Genomic DNA, 21200 nt, shown 5'->3' with positions numbered 1-21200 from the left:
CCTATCACCTTCCAGCTCATCCTCCTTCCATCCCCCTTCCCCCGTGGTGTTTTCCCTGTTCCTTTCCTGTCTTGAAGGAAGGGTCTCTGCCTCAAACATCGACTGTTTATTAATTTCCGTTGATGCTGCCTGACTTACTGAGTTCCTCCAGCATTTGTGTGTGTTCCTCTGGATCTCCAATATCTGCAGAATCTCTGGGTTTATGTAACCAGTAATGTTGGGAATGAGTTGTAGTTTATTGTGTGTGAAGGGAATGATACTGTAGTTGGGACTCAGAATGTCAAGTTCATGTATGATAGCATCAGTAGAGATGAGCAAAATCTTGCAGCGATGGTGAACAATATGCTAAGGAGTTCTAACATCAGTTGCTGGTTGGACAAGACATAGATATTAAAAGTGTCCTGAAGAGTTGAAGATCACCCTCGGACCCTCAGATGTCTATGTCAACCTGATCTTTGATTCCTTCCACCTCTCCTCCGCGAACAAAACATTGATCTCCTGACTGTAACCTCTCTCAAACTATTTGGGCCTTATGTGGCCGTCTGTCCATATCAAATGTTTCCCTACCCCCAGATCGCAATCAAAACTTTATTTATCCTTCCCAAGCCCCTCTTCCTTCCTCCCCCACCCCATGATCCTGAACTCCCAACTCAGCCTCAGTCATGGACAGTGTACTTTCCTTTATTCTTCTGTGCTGTGGAAGGTGTAAAGATGTAATGGTGATTCTGTGATAAAACTTTGATGGTGGAGATAGCAGTTTAGAGACAGAAATTAAACAATCACTAGCACTCACTGAAACAACTATACAGAACGTTTTTTCATTCCAAAGCCTCTGGCATAGCCTACCTTAATTGTCCTTGCTCCTGACCTGTACAAATGAGATTATTGGTCACTGTTAAGTGCTGGGGATTGTCTCTTTACAGTCGACAGTGGTTATAATGCTGGACGAACACTTCTTGGGGGAGTTTTCATCAGTGGTCTCCAGCACAACCAGGGAAGGGCTAAAGAAGGTCAGAGGGCTTTAATGAGCTTCATTCTCTCAGAAGAGCAGTATATCTTTGAGTAAGGTTTCAGAGTGCTTGGGGAGGTAAACCTCGTTATCCTTCTAAATGTTGCTGCCTCACAATTTTTCTGACAGCTGATGTATGCAATCTGTAATAGTTTCCAGCTGATATGCAGATTTCTTGCACTACACGTCTCATGAACCAAGCTGATCTTTCACTGCAGTTAACCATTTGTCCGATACCAGTTTTCTGTACACTTCCCAAACTGAGTGTCAACCGTCTGTGAAAACCTCATGCCCACCTGAAGGAAGAACCTTGACCTGAAGCCCCAAGAGAGGCAGAGACAGATGCTAGTTCAGTGCTTCAAACTCCAAACCTCTAACCTACTGTTCTGGGAATAGTCTACCTTTTCATGTACACTTGCTCATTCACTATGTTGGAGTTGTCCTTATTGCTGAATTGTTGGGGTTTCTTAGTCATAGAGTGCTTTAGCACAGACACAGGCCCTTTGGCCCATCTAATCCATGTCAAACTATTATTCTGCCGGGACCATAGCTGTCAATACCACTCTCATCCATGTACTTCTCCAAATTTCTCCTAAATGTTGCAAATGAACCTGCATCCATCCACCACTTCCACTGGCAATTCGTTCTACACTCACACCATCCTCTGAGTGAAGAAATTCTCTCTGACGTTCCCTTTAGATATTTAATCTTTCACCCATAGCCTATAATCTCCAGTTCTATTCTCACCCAATGTCAGTGGAAACAGCCTGCTTCCATTTATCCTATTTATGCCACTCATAATTTTGTATACTTCTATCAAATCTCCCCTCTTTCTCTTGCGTTTTAGAGAATTAAAGTCCTAACCTATTCAACCTTTCTTATAACTCAGATCCTCAAGTTCCAGCAACATCCTTGTCAATTTTCTCTGAACTCTTAATCTTATTTCTGTTTTTCCTGTAGGTAGGTGACCAGAACTGCACATAGTACTCCAAATTTGGCCTCATGAACATCTTATGCAACTTCAACGTAACATCCCAACTCCTGTACGCAATGCTCTGATCTCTAAAGGCCAATGTGCCAAAAGTAATCTTCACTTCGTATCTACCTTTCAATGAATTAACTATCTATATTTCCAGATCCTTTGTTCTCTTTCCTTCCTTAGCAAGCAGTCAGTAGGCAGGAAGGCAGTTCCTTGTAACTCAGAGCAGCACGTTACTCCTGCTTCTGGTAGATTTTGCCCAATAAATAATGATTGTTTTCTTTGGGTGGTGGGGTGGAGATCAGTCTCTACCAAAGGAGGTGTAAGGCACTCCTTCCTTCTGCTAACTTGCAGGTCACCCTTGGACAAGGTGCAGTACCCGCTTAGCCCCCAAACAGGGTCATGTGAAACCATCGAAGCAGGTGGTGATGTCATACGAGCAGATGGTGCATATCACAAGTCCTGGTTATGAGACCACTGACGCCAGGCAGAAAATCTCTGAAGGGTGTTGATAATGGCTGGGGTCACCCATCTTGTAAAGACACTGCCCAGAAGAAGGCAATGGCAAACCACTTCTGTAGACCAATTTGTCAAGAACAATCATGGTGATGAGACCATGATTGCCCACGTCGTACGACATAGCACATAATGATGGTGATGATGTTTCTGCTGCAAGGGTTTTACCTCCTGTTGTCCTCTGATAATGGAATAGTGTTGCCCCATTATTACTTTCATGCAGGTACTCAGCAGGCAGCATCCGTTACAGTGTACATGGCCTTCTTCAGCAGCTGCATTTTGTGTATAGGATGTCTCTTCAGGGGCATTATTTAAGGCGAGGAAAACAAATAAACTTGAATATTTGCGGAATATGCTGTGTCATGGTTGGTGTTTTATAAAACTCTGTTCTGGCCTTAAAGAGTGGAATTGAAAGCACTAAAAGTTAGTTGAAATTGTATTTCTGTGCATACACTGCAGTACTTAAAGTGTCATTGCACCACTTCGTAGAATGCATGGTTTTGCATTCTGATGTGTTGGGGTTTTTTTTAATCGATACAATAGTGAATACATAATTAGGCTTTTCATATGACATTGTTTCCATTGGCTTCTGATAAGGGGAGAGTGACACTTTCAGCTTAGAGTCAAATCTTTGCAGCACATTAATCAGTTCTGGTTGGTTGCACAGACCTAATTAGAGATGCTGTATTAATGTACAACACGACATTGACACAGATTTCTGAAACAGGTGGTCTGATTTGAATTAAAACTATCAATTTTGTTTTGCAGCTAATATGTCGTGTGATGGGTTCTGCAGGTATCTGATGTCAGATGAAAATGCACCCGTCTTCCTTGATCGGTTGGAGTTGTATCAAGAGATGGACCAACCTCTATCCCATTACTTTATCAGTTCCTCTCATAATACGTATCTCATAGGCAGGCAGTTTGGAGGCAGATCCTCTGTAGAGATGTACAGACAAGTCCTTTTATCTGGATGCAGGTTAGTCACAATGTGTTTGGAATATCTTTAAAAAGTTGTTTCTGCATGAGTCTTTAAGGAAACTAACAACATTGTAATACTCATTTGTAATTGATCCTCCACCACCTCTTCTTCAGCTCTACCCACAACAGAGTCCAGGCTCCCTGAATATCAAAGTGCAGGATCTAGGCAAAGAGACAACTGCACCGGATTTTATAGTATATCCTGTGTCTGGGCTGTAGGCAGCCATTTCTAATGAAAAATTAGGATAGCAGTTAGAGATAGTCTTCTTGTTTAATTGATACTGCCTGTAGTACCTTTTGTGCCTTGTCAGCCTCTCATCCCTTCCTTGGAAAGTACTGTAGGCCTTGAGCAAAATATAAAGTTGAAGATGTTCTGAGCTGGTTTTGAGATCAGTTCCTTGGATCCTTATGATCTGCCTAACTTGTTGTTTATGCTTCATTTTCAATTTTACATTGAAACAGCTAACTTTACTATCTCCTGTCTCCTCGTCGTGTGATTATATTGAAGAATTAACCTTTCTTGGTCACATTTCCATATTCCATTGTCCTTGTTAATCAGCATCTTAGTTTATACTTGCGATCTTTTCTAACTGGCTCATGTGAACTTGTTGAGGTCTGAGTGAAGTTTTGTATTCGCAAGTGTCTTCACTTAAAAAAAAAATCATAATTCACATGAATCAACTTGACTCCGACAAAAATACTTTGTTTTTAAGCTCATTCCACTGCATTTCAATATTTTGTCTCGTTGTCAACTTGATTCATCTTATCCAGTAATGTAACTGAAAACTGTTTGTAATTATGGCCTCCATCAACTTATAAACTGTATGGAAAAACGATTGTCAATAATTTTTATTCTGTTATGTAAGACAATATAACAGAGACCAAAATTTTGAACAGATGTTCTAGAAAAGCAAAGATTCAGATAAATAAGATTCAATTTCCACACCAGACATGGCAGGATAATGTCACAAGTGACTGAGATGTGTAGTGGAAATGCATCGCAAACTTCGACACTCTGTGGCATTTTCCTCTTGCTCAGGAGTTTCTAAGCTCTCAAGCAGAACAATCAGTGGAGCACATTCTCCAAGGTGACTGGTTTTATTGACTTCCCTTCAAAAAAAATCTTGGCTCACATTGAACTGATGTTAAAGCCCTTCCAACATTTCTATTAATTCTTTGCTAACAGATGCTGAAGAATTGTCAAGTCACCTTACCATATCAGTCTTGATTGGAGGGTGGTTGACAGCTTGAAAAATATTGCCCTTGAAAGTGCAACAGCTGTTTTGCATTGCAAATTAGATGATCACAAAGTCCTGGTACTCTGCAATGGAGCACAGATGCTCCTGAGCAGAAGGAGAATGTCACAGATTCAGAATACTCACAATTGCAAAGCACCTCCAGCACAAATTTCAAAACAGATCATTATAAAGCACTTTGGAAATAATAGCTTAAGTAAAAGACAAGATTTTGGTTTACTGCCCAAGAATTTCCATCAGTGGAAATTCTTTCAGTGAAACCTCTTTTTACCAGGTGTCTCTAGAGGTGCGGCTTGTAAGCCCCTTGCTAACAGCCACTGGACTCAGTGGTGAGAAAAACACCTTTCTCAAACTCCGTATGTCTAGGGCTGAAATGACTTGGGTCCCACCAAAACCAGGAGATTGGGATGTCTCGACCTTCTGTGCCCTGATCTGTGCGAATACTGCGTAAATACTGTCCCTATGCAATTAGCCATCAGCAAGAAATAGGAGATTGTACACAGCATACAATTATAAACAAAGTGTGGCGACCCACTTTCTGTGCAGGCGAACCGGCTCACAAATAGCCCATGTGCAGGGAGAGACTTTGGTAATGCATTTCTGATGTCATTTCCGCCCGGAGAGGGCAGAAACTAGGGACTAAAAGCCAGCGCCGCGAGATTTGAATAAACTGGTCTCGAAACAACTTATCAACTGCGTGTCGTCGTGTCTAGCTCTGTATGTAGTACATCGCTACAAAAGTATATTTACAAATCTCAGTTGTATTGAGCAGTTAGTAGAAAAAGAAAAGGAAAAAAAAATTTTAAAGGGCCTATTACCATTAACCTAGTCCAAATGTGCATGCAAATTGGAACTCCAAGATCTTGAAGTGGTCTTTTACTTGCGTGCTAGACCCATGGTCTGTGTGAAAGCCCACACCACCATCTGAATGTTGCTTGAACAACCAGGCTCCCCTATATGGAAGTATTGGTCCTTCCTCCTTGAAGCCACCATTTCCCTGCACAAAGCACCTTGTGCAGCAGAGGTGGGATCCTCAGCCATCTTTCCTCCTGTCTTCTCCCAGCCAAAAAGTCCTCGACCCACAGCAGTGTCCATCACATTTGATGTCACTGGACATGTACTTACTGGATTTCAGAAGAAATACCTACAGCATAGCAGTAAAAATCTTGACCTGCTGTGGGGAATTTAATAATTATTGCATCTGGTTCACTGTTTATTGGCTTTCCCAAGGTGAAGTTTGAAGATTTAACTCCAATTCAGTGCATTTATGGCTTTTTAGTAAATAAACAGGTAAAATACTGATGAGGAATTTCAAATAAGAAATTATTGTTAGAAACGCTGATGTAAGTTATTTCATCCCTACAATTTTGTAAAAGAACTATCTGTCTTTCAAGATAGTGACATTTATTTAATTACATTGGAGTGCTTCTGAAAAACCTTTGATTGAAAGAACTCATGTTTTCTTATGGAAATAGAAGGAAGCTATTCAGCTCATCAAATCTTCAACAAATCCCATCACCCAAAAACTAATAAAATCTTAGAACTCAATCATGGCTTTTTTATCAACTCTTTTCTCCTGACTCTTTCTTATAGCCCTTAACCCTTTATCAATTAAGAACCTATCAATCTCTGCCTTAAATACACCCAATGACTTTGCCTTCATAGCTCTCTGTGACAAAGATTTCCACACATCCATCATCTTCTGACTCAAGCAATTCTTCCTCATTTCAGTTTCCAAGGGCTGCCCCTTTATCCTGAGGCTCTTACCCACCGACACTGGACTCTGCTACTAATGGAAACTTCCTGTTACTCTCTCCAGGCCTTTCAGTATCTTGTAGGTTTCAATGAAATGCCCTTGTTCTTCTGAAATCCAGTAAGTACATGTCCAGTGACATCAAATGGTACTGATACGTTAAGCCCTTCAGTCCCTGGATCATTCTTGTTAATCTCCTCTGGACCCTCTCCAAAGCCATCACATCTTTCCTTCGATATGGGGCTCAAAATTATTAACAATTCTCTCCCTTATCTCTCTGATTCTACTGTCTTACATGAGGGGTAATTTTTGGTGGCCAACTAATCTATCAACCAGCATTTCTTTGTGATGTCAGAGGAAACTAGAGCACCCAGAGAAAGCCCTCATAGTCATAGGGAGAGCATGCAAACTCCACAGAGGCACACTCAAGGTCAGGATCAAATATGGATTGCTGGAGCTGTGATGAAAAAGCACTGCCTAATGCACCACTCTACCATCCTGCAACACTGAGGTCAAATGCATTTCGCAGTAATATCTTTGACAGATTTAAGGAAATTGAGGGACAATTAAATGAAAAAGCATGGTCACTAAATATGTGTCTTATTTATGATTTTAGTTGGCCAGATTTCATTTATGGCTTGAGTCATGTTTGTGGACAATAACATTTAAAAATTATATTAAAAATTATTTAAAATAATATTTTGAAGTAATGCAGCAAATGTTGGTTATAAAGTTTACTTTTGACCATAAATTAGCAGAAGCTAGATAAATTCAGAGGAAATCAATGGGGAAATAAAATGGGTTGTTAAAGAATTAGCAGAAAAATGAATAGTCAACACAGAGTCAGTGAGGTAAAAGGTCTCTTCCATGTTCTATCCTTTTGTGACTGAGTTTAAACTTGTGGTTGCTACTCTAGTACATTGTCTTGCATCTTATTCTAAACACATGTTGTTGTGAATTTAAATGCCATGTGCATCATGTTTTCATGGCAATATATTTTGTTTGAAGCGCTTATTTTGTTTCATCAGATGTATTGAATTAGATTGCTGGGATGGAAAAGGGGAAGACCAAGAGCCAATAATAACACACGGCAAGGCGATGTGCACAGATATTCTTTTTAAGGTAAAGCTGTTCTTGGTGGATTATTAACAGAATATTATTGTTAATCTTTATACTCTTATAAATTTTGGATAAGGTAGTGGAAGGTTTAAGATCAATTTTCTCATGTTTCTTAAAAGAATGCTGTTCAGCCCATTGAGTCTAGACCCATTCTCAGAGCATTCCTCAAACCTGGGGTAAAATCTTGACTAACTGTACTTTATTTTTAATTACTTGTAATATTTTGATATAATTAAAATAATATTTACATCTTTATTTACTTAAACCTCTTTGAATAGGTTTTCCTCATCTCCACCAGAAGCACTTAAAGTGCCTCTGATGCCTGGCAAGCTGTCAAGAGTTTTAACATTGTGACTTGGAATATGATTTCTCAAGCTTGTACACTGCTTGGGCATACACTGCCTTGGATTATGATATTGCATTCCAATAACAGAGTGGCTTGAATAGACTCGATTTAGATTTATCACATGCACATTTAAATGAACAGCGAAATATACTGTTATATACTCTGTGTGTGTGTCTATATGTGTATGTATATATACACATATTCAGTATATGTATGTATATATGCATGTGTGTGCATACATGCACACACACACACACACACACACACACACACACACACACACACACACACAATGTATGTATCTCTGTGTGTGCGTGAATATATACACTCACACTCCCTCTAACCCCAGGACAGGCCATCTTCGGCCTCCAGTGGACTTGTGGATTTGTAGACACTGTGCCACAACTTCCCCAGGTCAAGAGGTTCACAGACTTGGAATTGCAATCATTGAGCCTTGACTTCTGATCAGCCTTTGGGCTTCAATATGGACCTTCAATCAGCCTTTTTTGCTTAAATACGGACCTCCGATCCTAGGGCTTCAATCTTCGGTATCGACCCAGAACTTTTAAATGATGACGAGTAAGAATTGTGAACGAGGGCCTAAACTCCAGGCCTTGAATGACAGACTCACCAATGATGGGACACCAAATGTCCTCGCTGGTTGGCTGGTCCAATATCCAATCACACCTGTATTGCTGGCCTTCAAACACGGGAGCAGACAGTTAGATTTAAATTCTGCCCTGTACTCCAATTCCGCCATATCCTTGTCCCTAAGCCCTACCTGATCTCTAGCTCCCCTCTCTATCCCCAAAACCAACCCTACAATGCTTAAAAAGAAACAAAATGAAATCTAGTTAAATCTGACCCATGACCTCTATGCAGACCGCAGCTTGGCACCATCGTGATTATTATTTATTTACTTGATGGGCTAAATGGACTCCTATGTCATCAGGAAATATGAGAAATAGAATTAATTTCAAGGCTTTAACTGCAACAGTAAATAATGCTTTGGTAATTGGATCATTCATCATGACCTCTGCCAGTTTTTAAGTTTGAGTTCTGAAATATTTTATCCATTTTGATCATTTCCCTTTCAATATATTTATCAGAAGGTGTGAATGATTTCCATGCCTTTGATAAACAGCAGTATTAATGACTGCGATGTGATCATTTGAAGATTGATAAGAAGAAAATGGAAATCTTAGAATGGAAATTCTGAGCATTAAATGAAAGTAAATGAATCAGTTTTTAAGATGTGTATTTTGGTGTTGCTGTTTTGCTGACAGGATGTAATTCAAGCCATCAAAGAAACAGCATTTGTAACATCAGACTACCCTGTCATTCTATCTTTTGAAAATCATTGCAGGTAAGAGTCTGGATAAGGTCTGATAAATAGTTTTCTGCTGTTATATTAATGTTGTCAGCTGAGTGATGTAACTATTCTACAATGCTAAATATTCCTATTTTACAGTAAAACCCAGCAGTACAAGATGGCTAAGTACTGTGAAGAAATTTTTGGAGACCTTTTATTGAAGCAGCCCCTGGAAATCCATCCAGTATGGTTATTATTATGTGCATTAAAAACTATACTTTAAAATTGTTAAACTGAAAACTTGGTGCAAAACGTTGAGCCGGTTACTTTGCTTTGCAGCTTGAAGCTGGCCGACCCCTTCCGTCCCCAAATGATCTGAAAAGAAAAATACTCATCAAAAATAAGAGATTGAAACCTGAAGTAGAGACAAGTAAGTTGGAACTGCAGAAAAGACATCTTTATATTATTTTAGTAAAGAAATACTATTGGTGATTTGATTACCAACAAATTGAAATTCACAGGAAAGCTTACAACTCACTACTAGAGTTATGATGAAGGAATTTGAGTAAAAGTTATTAACATTTTATGGTGTTACTGATACTCAAATGAGCAAACGATTGTGATGTTGGCACCTGTGGAATGAGAAGAGGACTAAGATTTTATTTGTTCATCACTGTGGTGTGCTATTACATCACTGGCACGGCTGCCTCTGAGTCAGAGGGTTTGGTTAAAATCCAACTTTAGGAGCTTAAATACAATAATTAGAACAGATACTATAATTCAAAATGGTGCACTTTTTCAGGGAGTGGGTGCTACATCATTAAGGGTCTTCCAGTTGAGATGTTCAAACCACTCCTTGTAGGTTTATACAGTGGGATGTAAAATATCTTATTGTTCTATACTAAAGGAAAGAAAAGCCATTCCTGGATTCTGGACTACATTTCATCTCACAGCAACATTCAAAGTCATTATATTAGCCCTGCACAGCATCAGTCATGTAGCCACAAGCAAATTGTTGTTAATGGTAGTAGTTTGAGCACAAAATTGGCTTGTGCATTTTTACTTTACAATGACGACTATACTTGAAAAGGTAGTTCTTTGGCAATGTAACACTTGGAGATTTCCTGAGGCTGTGAGAAGCACTCTATAAGTGTACACAAGAAAATGAGAAAATAGGACAAGGACGAGGCCACCTGGCCCAACAAGTCTGTCCCACTATGCAGTGTGATGATGGCTGGCCTTCTCCAGGACTTGGCTCCTTTCCTGAGTTGGATGCATAATCAACCAATCTTTAAAAAATACGTTAAACTCTACTTTACATACTTACTGTGAGCCAGACTCCACAACCCTCTAGGTAGAGAATTTGAGTGATTCATTATCCTATCCAAGAAGGAATTCCAACTCACTTTTTTGAAAAGATCATTCTCTGATCTGGAAACTGTTCTGTCAGTTTACATTTTCCCACATCCTTTCTTTTCATTGAAGTTATTAACCGAAAGAAATAGCTAGTTTTTAAGCTCAAAATGTTGGGTTCCAGAAGTCAATGAAAGAAAAACCACTACCAATACCGCTACTATCTTTATTAGTCTTCAAACAGCATTCAGAGGTCTCTTGCTTTTCCGTTAATGGGCTGAATCATGTTTGATCCAGTTCACACTTCATGTTTGCTTCCACGAATATCCCCACACAGGTGATTTTCTTGCTACTGTGGGGCTTTCAATGCACTGAAGGCCTTGCTGCTGTGGCCATCCCACAAGGTGGAAGCATAGGAAAGGCAAGTGGGCTTCAGATAGCCAGTCCCGAGGCAGTGCCCCAGATCACCGTCATGGCCTTCCCTGCTGCCATGAAGCCTTTTTAATCGTTAGGGGTTAATGATAATCAACAACAATTAGATGCAGTTGAAGTATATCTTAATCAGTCAAAGTTATTTATTTAAAGTAACAATATTTTAAAACATGAAATGTAAATTAACCGGCATTAGTATAATTAAAATAACAGAGAAATAAACCACTTAATATTATTTACCTTTTTAATGAAAATGACAGCTCCATTTAGATGAAAAGGGGAACACTACACATGCTAACTATGACTGATGTAAATCTGATGCAAAGTGTATCAGTTCAGTGTATTATGGAATCAGCACTAGGCTTGGTGCTGAGTTTAGAACTGAAGCTAAGAGTTCAGACTTCCAGTGTACTCTGTAGTGCCACACTTTAGAACTCGGGCAGGGAGGCCCAGAAATGTGCGAACGCAGTGGCTGTCAATCTTATTAATGCTTCTTTGCTGAGGTGAAGGTAGCATTGATAAATTGGGACGGGGTATTATGGGTCTCTTGTTATAATGCGTGACTGTATTTGGGTAGTAACAGCAGGGAGCTCAAGTCTTGCTATTGGTGGAAAATCTGTTGCATGGGAGAGAGCAAAGTTCCTAGCACCGTGGACAAAAATAGGAGAATGTGTTCAGTAACACAACACTTCAAAAGCCTGATGGATTAGAATCTCTAACTGCATCACTGTTTCAATATTTAGTTGGCATTTTAAAATCTGTTGGTTTCAAGGAAATTAAAATTAGGAATCCATGCTACTTCGCAGGTTCTGACTCCTCATCTTTTTTTCTCCAGTCTTGATGAAGGCTCTCGGCCCGAAACGTCAACTGTTTACTCTTTTCTGTAGTTGCTGCCTGGCCTGCTGAGTTCCTCCAGCATTTTGTGTGTGTGGCTTGGATTTCCAGCATCTGAAGATTTTCTTTTATTTGTGATCAGACTACTTCAAAGGAAATGTTTTTTTTATTTGCTTGCTGATAATCTGTGTGACTTCCTTTTGTGAGATCCATGTTGTACATGAACAAGTCACTACTTGCAGGTTTCTAGCGGAAGAGAGATGTTAACTCATTACAAGGAACTGACAAACCAATGATTTGCATCATTTGCTAAAAAGCCAGTATTTATATAGAGACATATTGGCCTTGATTAGTTTAGGTCTTCCCTGCTTGTATGAGAATACCTTCTACACTACTGGCTACCATCCACAGCATCACTGCCCTTTATTTTCTTCTCATGGAGTCCAGCTGCAGAACTTAAACCTCTGCAGTCACCCAGCACTGACCCTGTGACATTGTCCACTGTTTCTGTGTGAATTGTGACGGAGAAGGGTGAAGGAAAATTACAGCATTTGGAATTGAAATTAATATAGACAAATTTGGTTGGTTGAGGCATGTGAATATTTTTGACCATTTCAATTTTAACTTTTTTTTTAGTAGTTCGTGTGTTTTAATTTTTTTTTGGTACTTGGAGACAGTCATTGAACTGTGAAACCTGGGTGGGGGGGGGGGGTAAATTGACCAGAAGTTAAAGCGATAGTTAAAGGAGATTGTTACAATACAAAAGAAGGCATAGAGCCCGATATACCTGCTGATCCCTAGTAGAAGAATCCTGCCAGTCCCGTTCCTCTACTCTGCCATCGCTCTGCAAATTATTCCCTCACGGCTGGTTTCCAATTCCCTTGTGAAGATAAGGATTGATTCTGTTTACAGCATCCTTACAAACAGTGAGCTCTCGATCTCAATTACCCTCTGAGCTTTTCTTCTGTCTCCAGATTTATTTTTCCTTCCCAATCTGGTCCTGAAAACATCTGCTTATGGAAGCTGTTTCCTTTCATCAATCCTCTCTAAGCCACTTGTTATGTTCTATGTTCTGTTTACCATCTTTCTTTCAAGAAGAACATTCCCATCTTCTCCATTCTAACCTTGTATCTGAAATCGCTCATTCTTGGAATGATTCTGGTAAATCCTTACTGCAGCCCCTCTAGAACCTTCACATCTTTCCTGAAGACCAATGGCTAAATCTTGATGTAGTACTCCAGGTTTGGTCTAACCAGCTAAACCTTCGCAGTTCAACATGGCTTCCTGGAACCTGTTTATGAATCCCAGAAACCCACATTTTCCTGACTCTCCCTTTGCCTGCCTTTCAGTTTTAAGATTATACATAGGTTCCTGCTGCCCCTGCACACTCACACTCATGAAAACTCTGCCATTTAGCCTGGACCGTCTCTCCTTATTTCTACTGATATTATTCCACAGTTCCCTTATCAAAATTCATCAGTCACATATCTGCCCATTCAGCTAGCTCATCTGTATCTTCTTCCAGCATCTTACTATCCAAGTTACTCAGTATTTACCTGTAAAGCAAACTGAGTTATCTATAAAATTGAAAATTTTATGTAAATCAACATCAAATTAATTAAGTTAAAATATAAGTTTTCTCAAGTCATGTCAAGTCAACTTTTATTGTCATTTCGACCATAACTGCTGGTACAGTGCATAGTAAAAATGAGACAACGTTTTTCAGAACCATGGTTCACGTGACACAGTACAAAAACTAGACTGAACTAGGTAATTAAAAAAACACAGAGAAAGCTACACTAGACTACAGACCTACACTGGACTGCATAAAATGCAGAAAAGCAGTGCAGGCATTACAATATATAATAAACTCTAAGGGAGAATCACAAAGAAGGGGACATGGCTGCAAATTGAGAGGCTGTTGATTTGAAATTAGGGAAGGCTGAAATTTCTTTTCTGAAAGGTAATGTGTATCTGGAATTCTCTGCTATAGCGGGTGGAAGGCCAGGTCTTTAGAGACATTTAAGGTGGATATAGGTAAGCATCTGAAACATTTAGGTATAAGGGAATTGGCACAGAAGTGGAAAAGAGAGTCTTGCATAGAACTTCCACTGCATTCCCTTCCACAGCCTCTTCTGTTATCTCATCAGAACAGTTACTCAGATAGCTCCATCAGAATTTCCCATAAACAAATCAGTGCTGGCTTTCATTGATCAATTCCAACTTCCCCAAGTGCCAGTTAACATTTCGCTTGGTTTTTGAGGGCAAGGCTTGCTGTTTACAGTCAGTAAGCCCTACATTGCCACAGCCCACGTTAAGAAGTTTGGAGCTGTCTTACCTGAAGAATTTTGTGCCATGGTCCCTCTCCAGATGAGAGCAGGTGTAGTGGATGAGCAGTGGATTGGCTAATTTCTAGATGATATTTTTTTTAGATAGAAAAGCTGAAAGAACAGGAGATTATAAATTAACCCTGACAAAATAAATTTAAGATGTTGCAAAGTGAAACTTAGATTAAAACAAATCTAGCTGACTGTTAAAATAAATACATATTTTCTTGCTTTATACATCGGTGACTAGGGCATCTGATAAAGTAACTAAGCAAAGTTTTAGCATACTGTGACTTGACAGTTTGCAATTACATTGTTTTCTCCTTGTTGTGTCTCCATGCTTTTATCACCAGAACTTAAAGCTTTACTCGCACATCAGTGAGCTTCAGTTGCCCTTTCTCCCGAACGTCTGCTCAATAGCCAATCCTACAGTGCCTTGGAATGTGAAATGTTTTGTTTTTTTACCTGAAAAAAATGTAATTATTTTGATTGGCAGACAAAAAAAAATATTTTTCAGGCACATTTTAAACCAGTTGATTGCGCAGGCTAATGAAGATCACTGGAGGCAGTTAAAGACTTTCGAAAGCTCAGGGAACCGAGGGCTATAGGAAATTGGTACAGAAAAATTGAATCCTTGAGCAGAGAAACCCATGATATTGAATGAAGGGGAAAGCTTGAGAGTCCTGCTGGAATACCCCATTCCTTTTGCCTGTGTTCAGTGTTTCAAAGTGCAGTGCGTTTAATATCAGAATCAGGTTTATTATCTCTGGCACGTGACATGAAATTTGTTAACTTAGCGGCAGCCATTCAAATGCAATACATAACCTAGCAGAGAAAAGTGATAATGATAATAAATAAAATTAAAATAGTAATAAATAAATCAATTTTGTATATTGAATAGATTTTTAAAAACATGCAAAAACAGAAATACTGTATATTAAAGAAGTGAGGTAGTGAGTATGTATACAGTATAAACCTGAAATTTGTCCCCATCTCAGACATCCACGAAACAAAAAAAACATGGAATGATAGGAACATTGAAATCCCTCCCCTTCCCTTTATACAAGTACCAGCAAAGGTCATTTTCTGTGCTACACAAGTCAATTGCAATAAGTAATTAATCATCAAGATAAACTTAAGACCTGTTATTGGTTATATTAAGTCTGCAATATGTGCTTGAATGATATTTCCTTGATTTGAAATTCCACGTGTGTGGTCTGTAGACAATTGAGACTGCTTGTGCAAATGCAAGTTTTCATACTGCTTAGAAAGCCTGCTTTATCATTTCTTGAAGGCAGGTTAATGGTGAATATATGAACATAAGAAATAGGTGCAGGAGTAGGCCATCTGTCCCATTGAGCTTGCTCTGCCATTCAATAAGATTATGACTGATCTTACCATGGATTCATCTCACTTACCTGCCTTTTCCACACAACCCTTAATTCCCCTACTATGCAAAAATCTATCCAACCTTGTCTCAAATATAATTACTAATTTAGCCTTCACTGCTTCATTGGGTAGAGAATTCCATAGATTCACCACTCTTTGGGAAAAGCAGTTCCTCCTCATGTCTGTCCTTAATTTACTCCCCCGAATCTTGAGGCCATGTCCTCTAGTTCTCATCACACCTATAGGTGGAAACTTTGCTGCCTTGATCTTATCTATCCCTTTTATAATCTTATGTGTCCCTATAAGGTCTCCTCAGACTTTCTGAATTCCAACGAGTACAGTACTAGGCACTCGATCTCTCCTCATAGTCTAACCCCCTCATCTCTGGAATCAACCTGGTGAACCTCCTCTGCACTGCCTCCAAAGCCAGTATACCCTTCCTCAAGTAAGGAGACCAGAACAGCACGCAGTACTCCAGATGCGGCCTCACCAATACCCTGTACGGTTGCAGCATAACCTCACTGTTCTTAAATTCAATCTCTCTAGCAATGAAGGCCAACATTCCATTTGCCTTCTTGACAGTCTGCTGCACTTGCAAACCAACCTTTTTCGATTCCTGAGGACCAAGGCCATGGCATCTGGCGCAAGAGCCAGTGTTAAGTAGGTGTTGGGATGGGCATTTAACTGTTGCAGCATTTCTCCTCTGGGATTTTCAAGCAGCAGCCCCCAATCCATGCCCTGTAGGTGGTTAGAGTGACCTTGACACTCATTCCCTGCACACAGTCATGACCTGCCCCTTCCATCCCTGCACTTGGGTCACCAGTTAGAATAAGTAAACAAACGTTATTTATGGTGCACAAACATGGGAAAATCTGCAGATGCTGGAAATCCAAAGCAAACACACAAAATGCTGGAGGAACTCAGCAGGTCAGGCAGCATCTATGGGAAAGAGTAAACGGTCAACATTTCAGGATGAGACATGTCATCAGGACATTTATATTGTGCCTTGAACATAGTTATAGGTGTTGATCAAGCAAAATTTAACACTAGACACATAAAGCAATATTAATCAGAGTCAAACAACACACACAAAATGCTGGTGGAACACAGCAGGCCAGGCAGCATCTATAGGGAGAAGCACTGTCGACGTTTTGGGCTGAGACCCTTCGTCAGGACTAACTGAAAGGAAAGATAAAATCTCTTAGTATTTTTCCTTTCAATTAGTCCTGACGAAGGGTGTCGGCCCGTAACGTCGACAGCACTTATCCTTATAGATGTTGCCTGGCCTGCTGTGTTCCACCAACATTTTGTGTGTGTTGTTTGAATTTCCAGCATCTGCAGATTTCCTCGTGTTTTCTCATTAATCAGAATTAGGTTTATTATCACAGGCAAGTGACATGAAATTTGTTAACTTAGCAGCAGCACTTCAATGCAATACATAATCTAGCAGAGAAAAAAAATAAAAAATATTAATAAATAAACAAGTAACTCAATTATGTATACTGAATAGATTTAAAGCAACGTGCAAAAACAGAAATACTGTATACTTAAAAAAAGGTGAGGTAGTGTCCAAAGATCCAATGTCCATTTAGGAATCGGATGACAGAGGGGAAGAAGCTGTTCCTGAATCACTGAATGTGTGCCTTCAGGCTTCTGCACCTCCTACTTGATGGTAACAGTGAGAAAAGGGCATGCCCTGAGTGTTGGAGGTCCTTAAATGGATGCTGCCTTTCTGAGACACTGCTCCTTGAAGATGGCCTGGGTACTTTGTAGGCTGGTATCCAAGATGGAGCCGACTGGATTTACAACCTTCTGCAGCTTCTTTTGGTCCTGTGCAGTAACCCCTCTATGCCAGACAGTGATGCAGCCTGTCAGAATGCTCTCCACGGTACAACTGTAGAAGTTTTTGAGCGTATTTGTTGACATGCCAGATCTCTTCAAACTCCTGATACAGTAGAGCCACTGTCTTGCCTTCTTTATGACTACATCAATATGTTGGGACCAGGTTAGAACCTTAGAGATGTTGATACCCAGGAACTTGAAGCTGCTCACTCTCTCCTCTTGTGATCCCTCTATGAGGATTGGTGTGTGTTTCTACATCTTACCCTTCCTGAAGTCCACAATCAGCTCTTTCATCTTACTGACGTTGAGTGCCAGGTTGTTGCTGTGGCACCACTCCACTAGTTGGCATATCTCACTCCTGTACACCCTCTCGTCACCAACTGAGATTCTACCAACAATGGTTGTATCGTCAGCAAATTTATGGGTGGTATTTGAGCTATGCCTAGCCACATAGTCATGGGTAATATAGAAAGTAGAGCAATGGACCAAGCACACACCCCTGAGATGCGTCCCCGTTGATCATCAGTGAGGAGGATATGTTATCACCAATCCACACAGATTGTGGTCTTCCAGTTAGGAAGTTGATGATCCAATTGCAGAGGGAGGTACAGAGGCCCAGGTTCTGCAACTTCTCAATCAGAATTGTGGGAATGATGTTTTTAAATGCTGAGCTACAGACAATGAGCAGCATCCTAACGTAGGTGTTTGCATTATCCAGGTGGTATAAAGCCATGTGGAGAGCTACTGAGATTACGTCCGCAGTTGACCTATTGTGGCAATAGGTCACAATACGTTTGTCCAAAAATGTTGTGAAAAGAATAGGTTTTAAAGTGCATCTTCAAGGAGGAAAATAATGAGTCTCAGAAGGGTAGGCATTTGGAGAGAGAATTGAAGAACTTTGCACACTTAGTATATCTGAAAGCAGTGTCCTCAATCAGTCCAGTGGTCTGGAGACTAAATGTTCAAGAAAATGCTGTCTGTGCAAGTACATTTACTAGTCCACTGATTAATCACTGTTCTAACAGTTTATAAATTAATTTCATTTTTAGAGCAGCTTGAAGCATTTAAAAATGTGATGGAAGGTGGGGAAGCATCCAGTCCTGCTATTATGTTGGAAGATGAAAACGAAGAAGAAACAGAAAATGGTAACTATGCTTTTAAAAGATGACTTTGATTATATAAAAGTTATTGAGCACAAGAACAATTAACAATTTAGTTTGAATGGTTGTAATTTTTTCTTGTCCTACATTTCTAGATGACCTATCTCCAGTATCTGGTAAGGAAAGTAGCTGTGGATAATTAACAGTTCTAATAAAAACTGGTTTATCCTATCTTCTAGTAGCCTTGGGGTTCTTTCCAATCTTGTCAAAAGTGACACATTACAGTGCGTTAAGCTGGCTTTCAGCTACCAAGCCTGAAACTCACACAAATTACTTCAGCAACTCTAAAGAAATTTGCAATTTCTATTTATCTATATTACAAAGTTTTCTATCATCAGAGAGAAAGATTTTACAAAAGCATTACAATTGAATCATTATATCACTTCTTTGATGAAGCAATACCAAATATATACCTAATTTTAATATTTATTTGATATTTTAAAATAAATATATGTTTTTAAAAGTCATATTTAAAACATTTTTAAGTCTGGTCTCTAAACTCTCTCTGAGTTTTTGTCTTTGCTGCACTCTATCCTAATTCCATTGACTAATATACCTTGCGGAATGTAATTTGTTTGAATTGGAACACTTGTGCAATGAATCATAATGGAGGTTTAGGCCTAGTTTACTAATACATATTGCACAAATCTGTACATTTGTGGTAATGAATTTGTCCATTTTTCTAAAAAAATCACTTTAAATTTGATGCATCAAAAACATCAGAGTTTGGTCAAAATGTGTGAACAAGTAATTGGGTTCATGTCAGATTTTCAAATTTGTTCTTAAGTGTTCCTAAACTTTAAATTACCTCTCTCCAGTGAACCAGAATCCACTGTGTTTACATTAAAGCTTTGCTGTAAAAATGAAGAGTTGTTTGGCAACTCCCATAAAAATTCAATGAGTTTGTTATATGTGATACCAAATCTGCCATTATGTGCCAGTCTTAAACTACTGTACTAGTGTGCTCACTGGCAAGTTAAATTTCTGCATGTAAGAAGGTGTTGGGATAACCAATAAATGAACTTCCGGGAGAATGTGCTTCTTTTAAGAAATTTTTTCAATCTAAATCTTTTAACTGACTAATAAATATGCATGTTTTTTAAATTTTATTTTACTAATCTTATAGTAGCATCAATCAATGTAACTGCAGCATCCTCTTTTCTGGTGTTAAAATCATAAAAAGTAATTTTGTAACACACCCTAAAATCAGTTTTTCACTGGATTTGATTTTATAGATGTGTCTTGACAAATAAAGAGCAAATTTTAAAAAGTGTCTTGAGTAACCTTAAAGGTAAAATGTTCTGTCTTCAAAACTGCAGTCTGATTTTGAAAATGATGCAATGACCATCATGGCTTTGCAGAATTAGCTGCAACAGGAAGGTGTAGCCTCGGCAAACTTCATCTGTGAAGTGGCATTTTAATGAAAGTGGAAAGTACAGATTAGACTATTCAGTTGTGGTTAGTACATCTGAATGCTCACTATGTTTATCTTTTCCAAATGTCTTCCAGTCCTGCTGCTAAATCTTCCATATAATTAACATTATTTTATTTGTGCCATTGGTTTGCTGTGGCTTCTTGTTTAATATCAGTTGTTTATTTTTGCCCATTAAAAAATGTACTTGCAGTTCCCCTTTGCAGCAATCTATTTGATGTGAAGATTAGGCTATTTGAACATTTTCCCTGCATCTGGAAGAAATTTCTGAACAGACTTCCATATAAGCATTAAATTGTCACCGTTCCTGGAGTTTGGATTAACTACAGTTGATTGTGCTGATTGACAAAATTCCATTCTCAGGGATTACATGTGCTCTTGGGACTTCATTAGAGGATCACAGGTCATGAAGGCAAATAAACAGTTAATTTCTCATTTTCTTGAAACTGGGAATAGTGCTCAGACTGTGGAATTTATTTTGCACTTTCGCAATTTTACTGCTTAAGGCCTTTTGTCTTTGATGTGGTAATACATTGACAGTGTGATCTGCAGCTGTTTTAAAGACATTGAAGCAGTAAAACATGATACTGAGACAGAAAGGATCAAGATTTTGAAACAGTTGATGAAGAGAGTGCATCATGCATACATTCCATACAAAATTATAACTTGCAGTGAATTGAAACAGACTCATTTGGATTTGGTGTGTTATAAATTAAAATTGCTTTCTAAGTTCCCAGTCTTACAATACTTGTGTAATTCATTAGATATGAGCAATAATGGTGTTTGCTCCTCATGTAGTTAACCAAGATGAAGAGGCCCACCCTGAATTGAAAATCAATAGTGAGCTTTCTGCAGATGACGTTAGTCAGGAGAAAGAGGCAATTGCCAATAGTGTGAAGAAGGTGAGTTTTTTTTTATTATGAAACTGTCAGAATGTCCAATGGAGACATGTATTCTAATATTTTAGTGCATCTTAACACATGTAGGTTTAACTCCGCTAACGGTGGATGGGTATGTTCACTTCATGCATCTAAGTTATGTAACTGTATCCCCTCAATGCACTTGTTAGCTCTTTGTGCTTTTACTTTTACAATGTTGCTTCAAATCCTTTTTCACCTTCGAATTCTCTCCCATTTAGAAAAATAGTTTACATTGTTATT

The 21200-nt window shown here is 39.0% G+C and overlaps 1 protein-coding gene across 6 annotated transcripts in view; it reads left to right on the top strand.

Moving 5' to 3' along the window:
• The window catches only part of LOC132387457 (1-phosphatidylinositol 4,5-bisphosphate phosphodiesterase beta-4-like), a 536307-nt gene that overhangs the window by 364418 nt on the left and 150689 nt on the right, over positions 1 to 21200 (top strand). For all 6 annotated transcript variants that reach the window (XM_059959817.1, XM_059959814.1, XM_059959818.1 and 3 more), the window contains 8 exons: positions 3273 to 3483; positions 7523 to 7616; positions 9246 to 9325; positions 9431 to 9515; positions 9611 to 9701; positions 18498 to 18593; positions 18704 to 18724; positions 20839 to 20942. In XM_059959817.1, the coding sequence (XP_059815800.1) occupies positions 3273 to 3483; positions 7523 to 7616; positions 9246 to 9325; positions 9431 to 9515; positions 9611 to 9701; positions 18498 to 18593; positions 18704 to 18724; positions 20839 to 20942 (782 nt within the window). The remainder of the gene's footprint in view (positions 1 to 3272; positions 3484 to 7522; positions 7617 to 9245; positions 9326 to 9430; positions 9516 to 9610; positions 9702 to 18497; positions 18594 to 18703; positions 18725 to 20838; positions 20943 to 21200) is intronic.

Source organism: Hypanus sabinus, unplaced genomic scaffold (assembly GCF_030144855.1).
Source record: "Hypanus sabinus isolate sHypSab1 unplaced genomic scaffold, sHypSab1.hap1 scaffold_188, whole genome shotgun sequence".
NCBI lineage: Eukaryota > Metazoa > Chordata > Chondrichthyes > Myliobatiformes > Dasyatidae > Hypanus > Hypanus sabinus.
The sequence above is the reverse complement of the archived record's forward strand: the minus strand, read 5'-3'. Positions and strand labels throughout refer to the sequence as shown.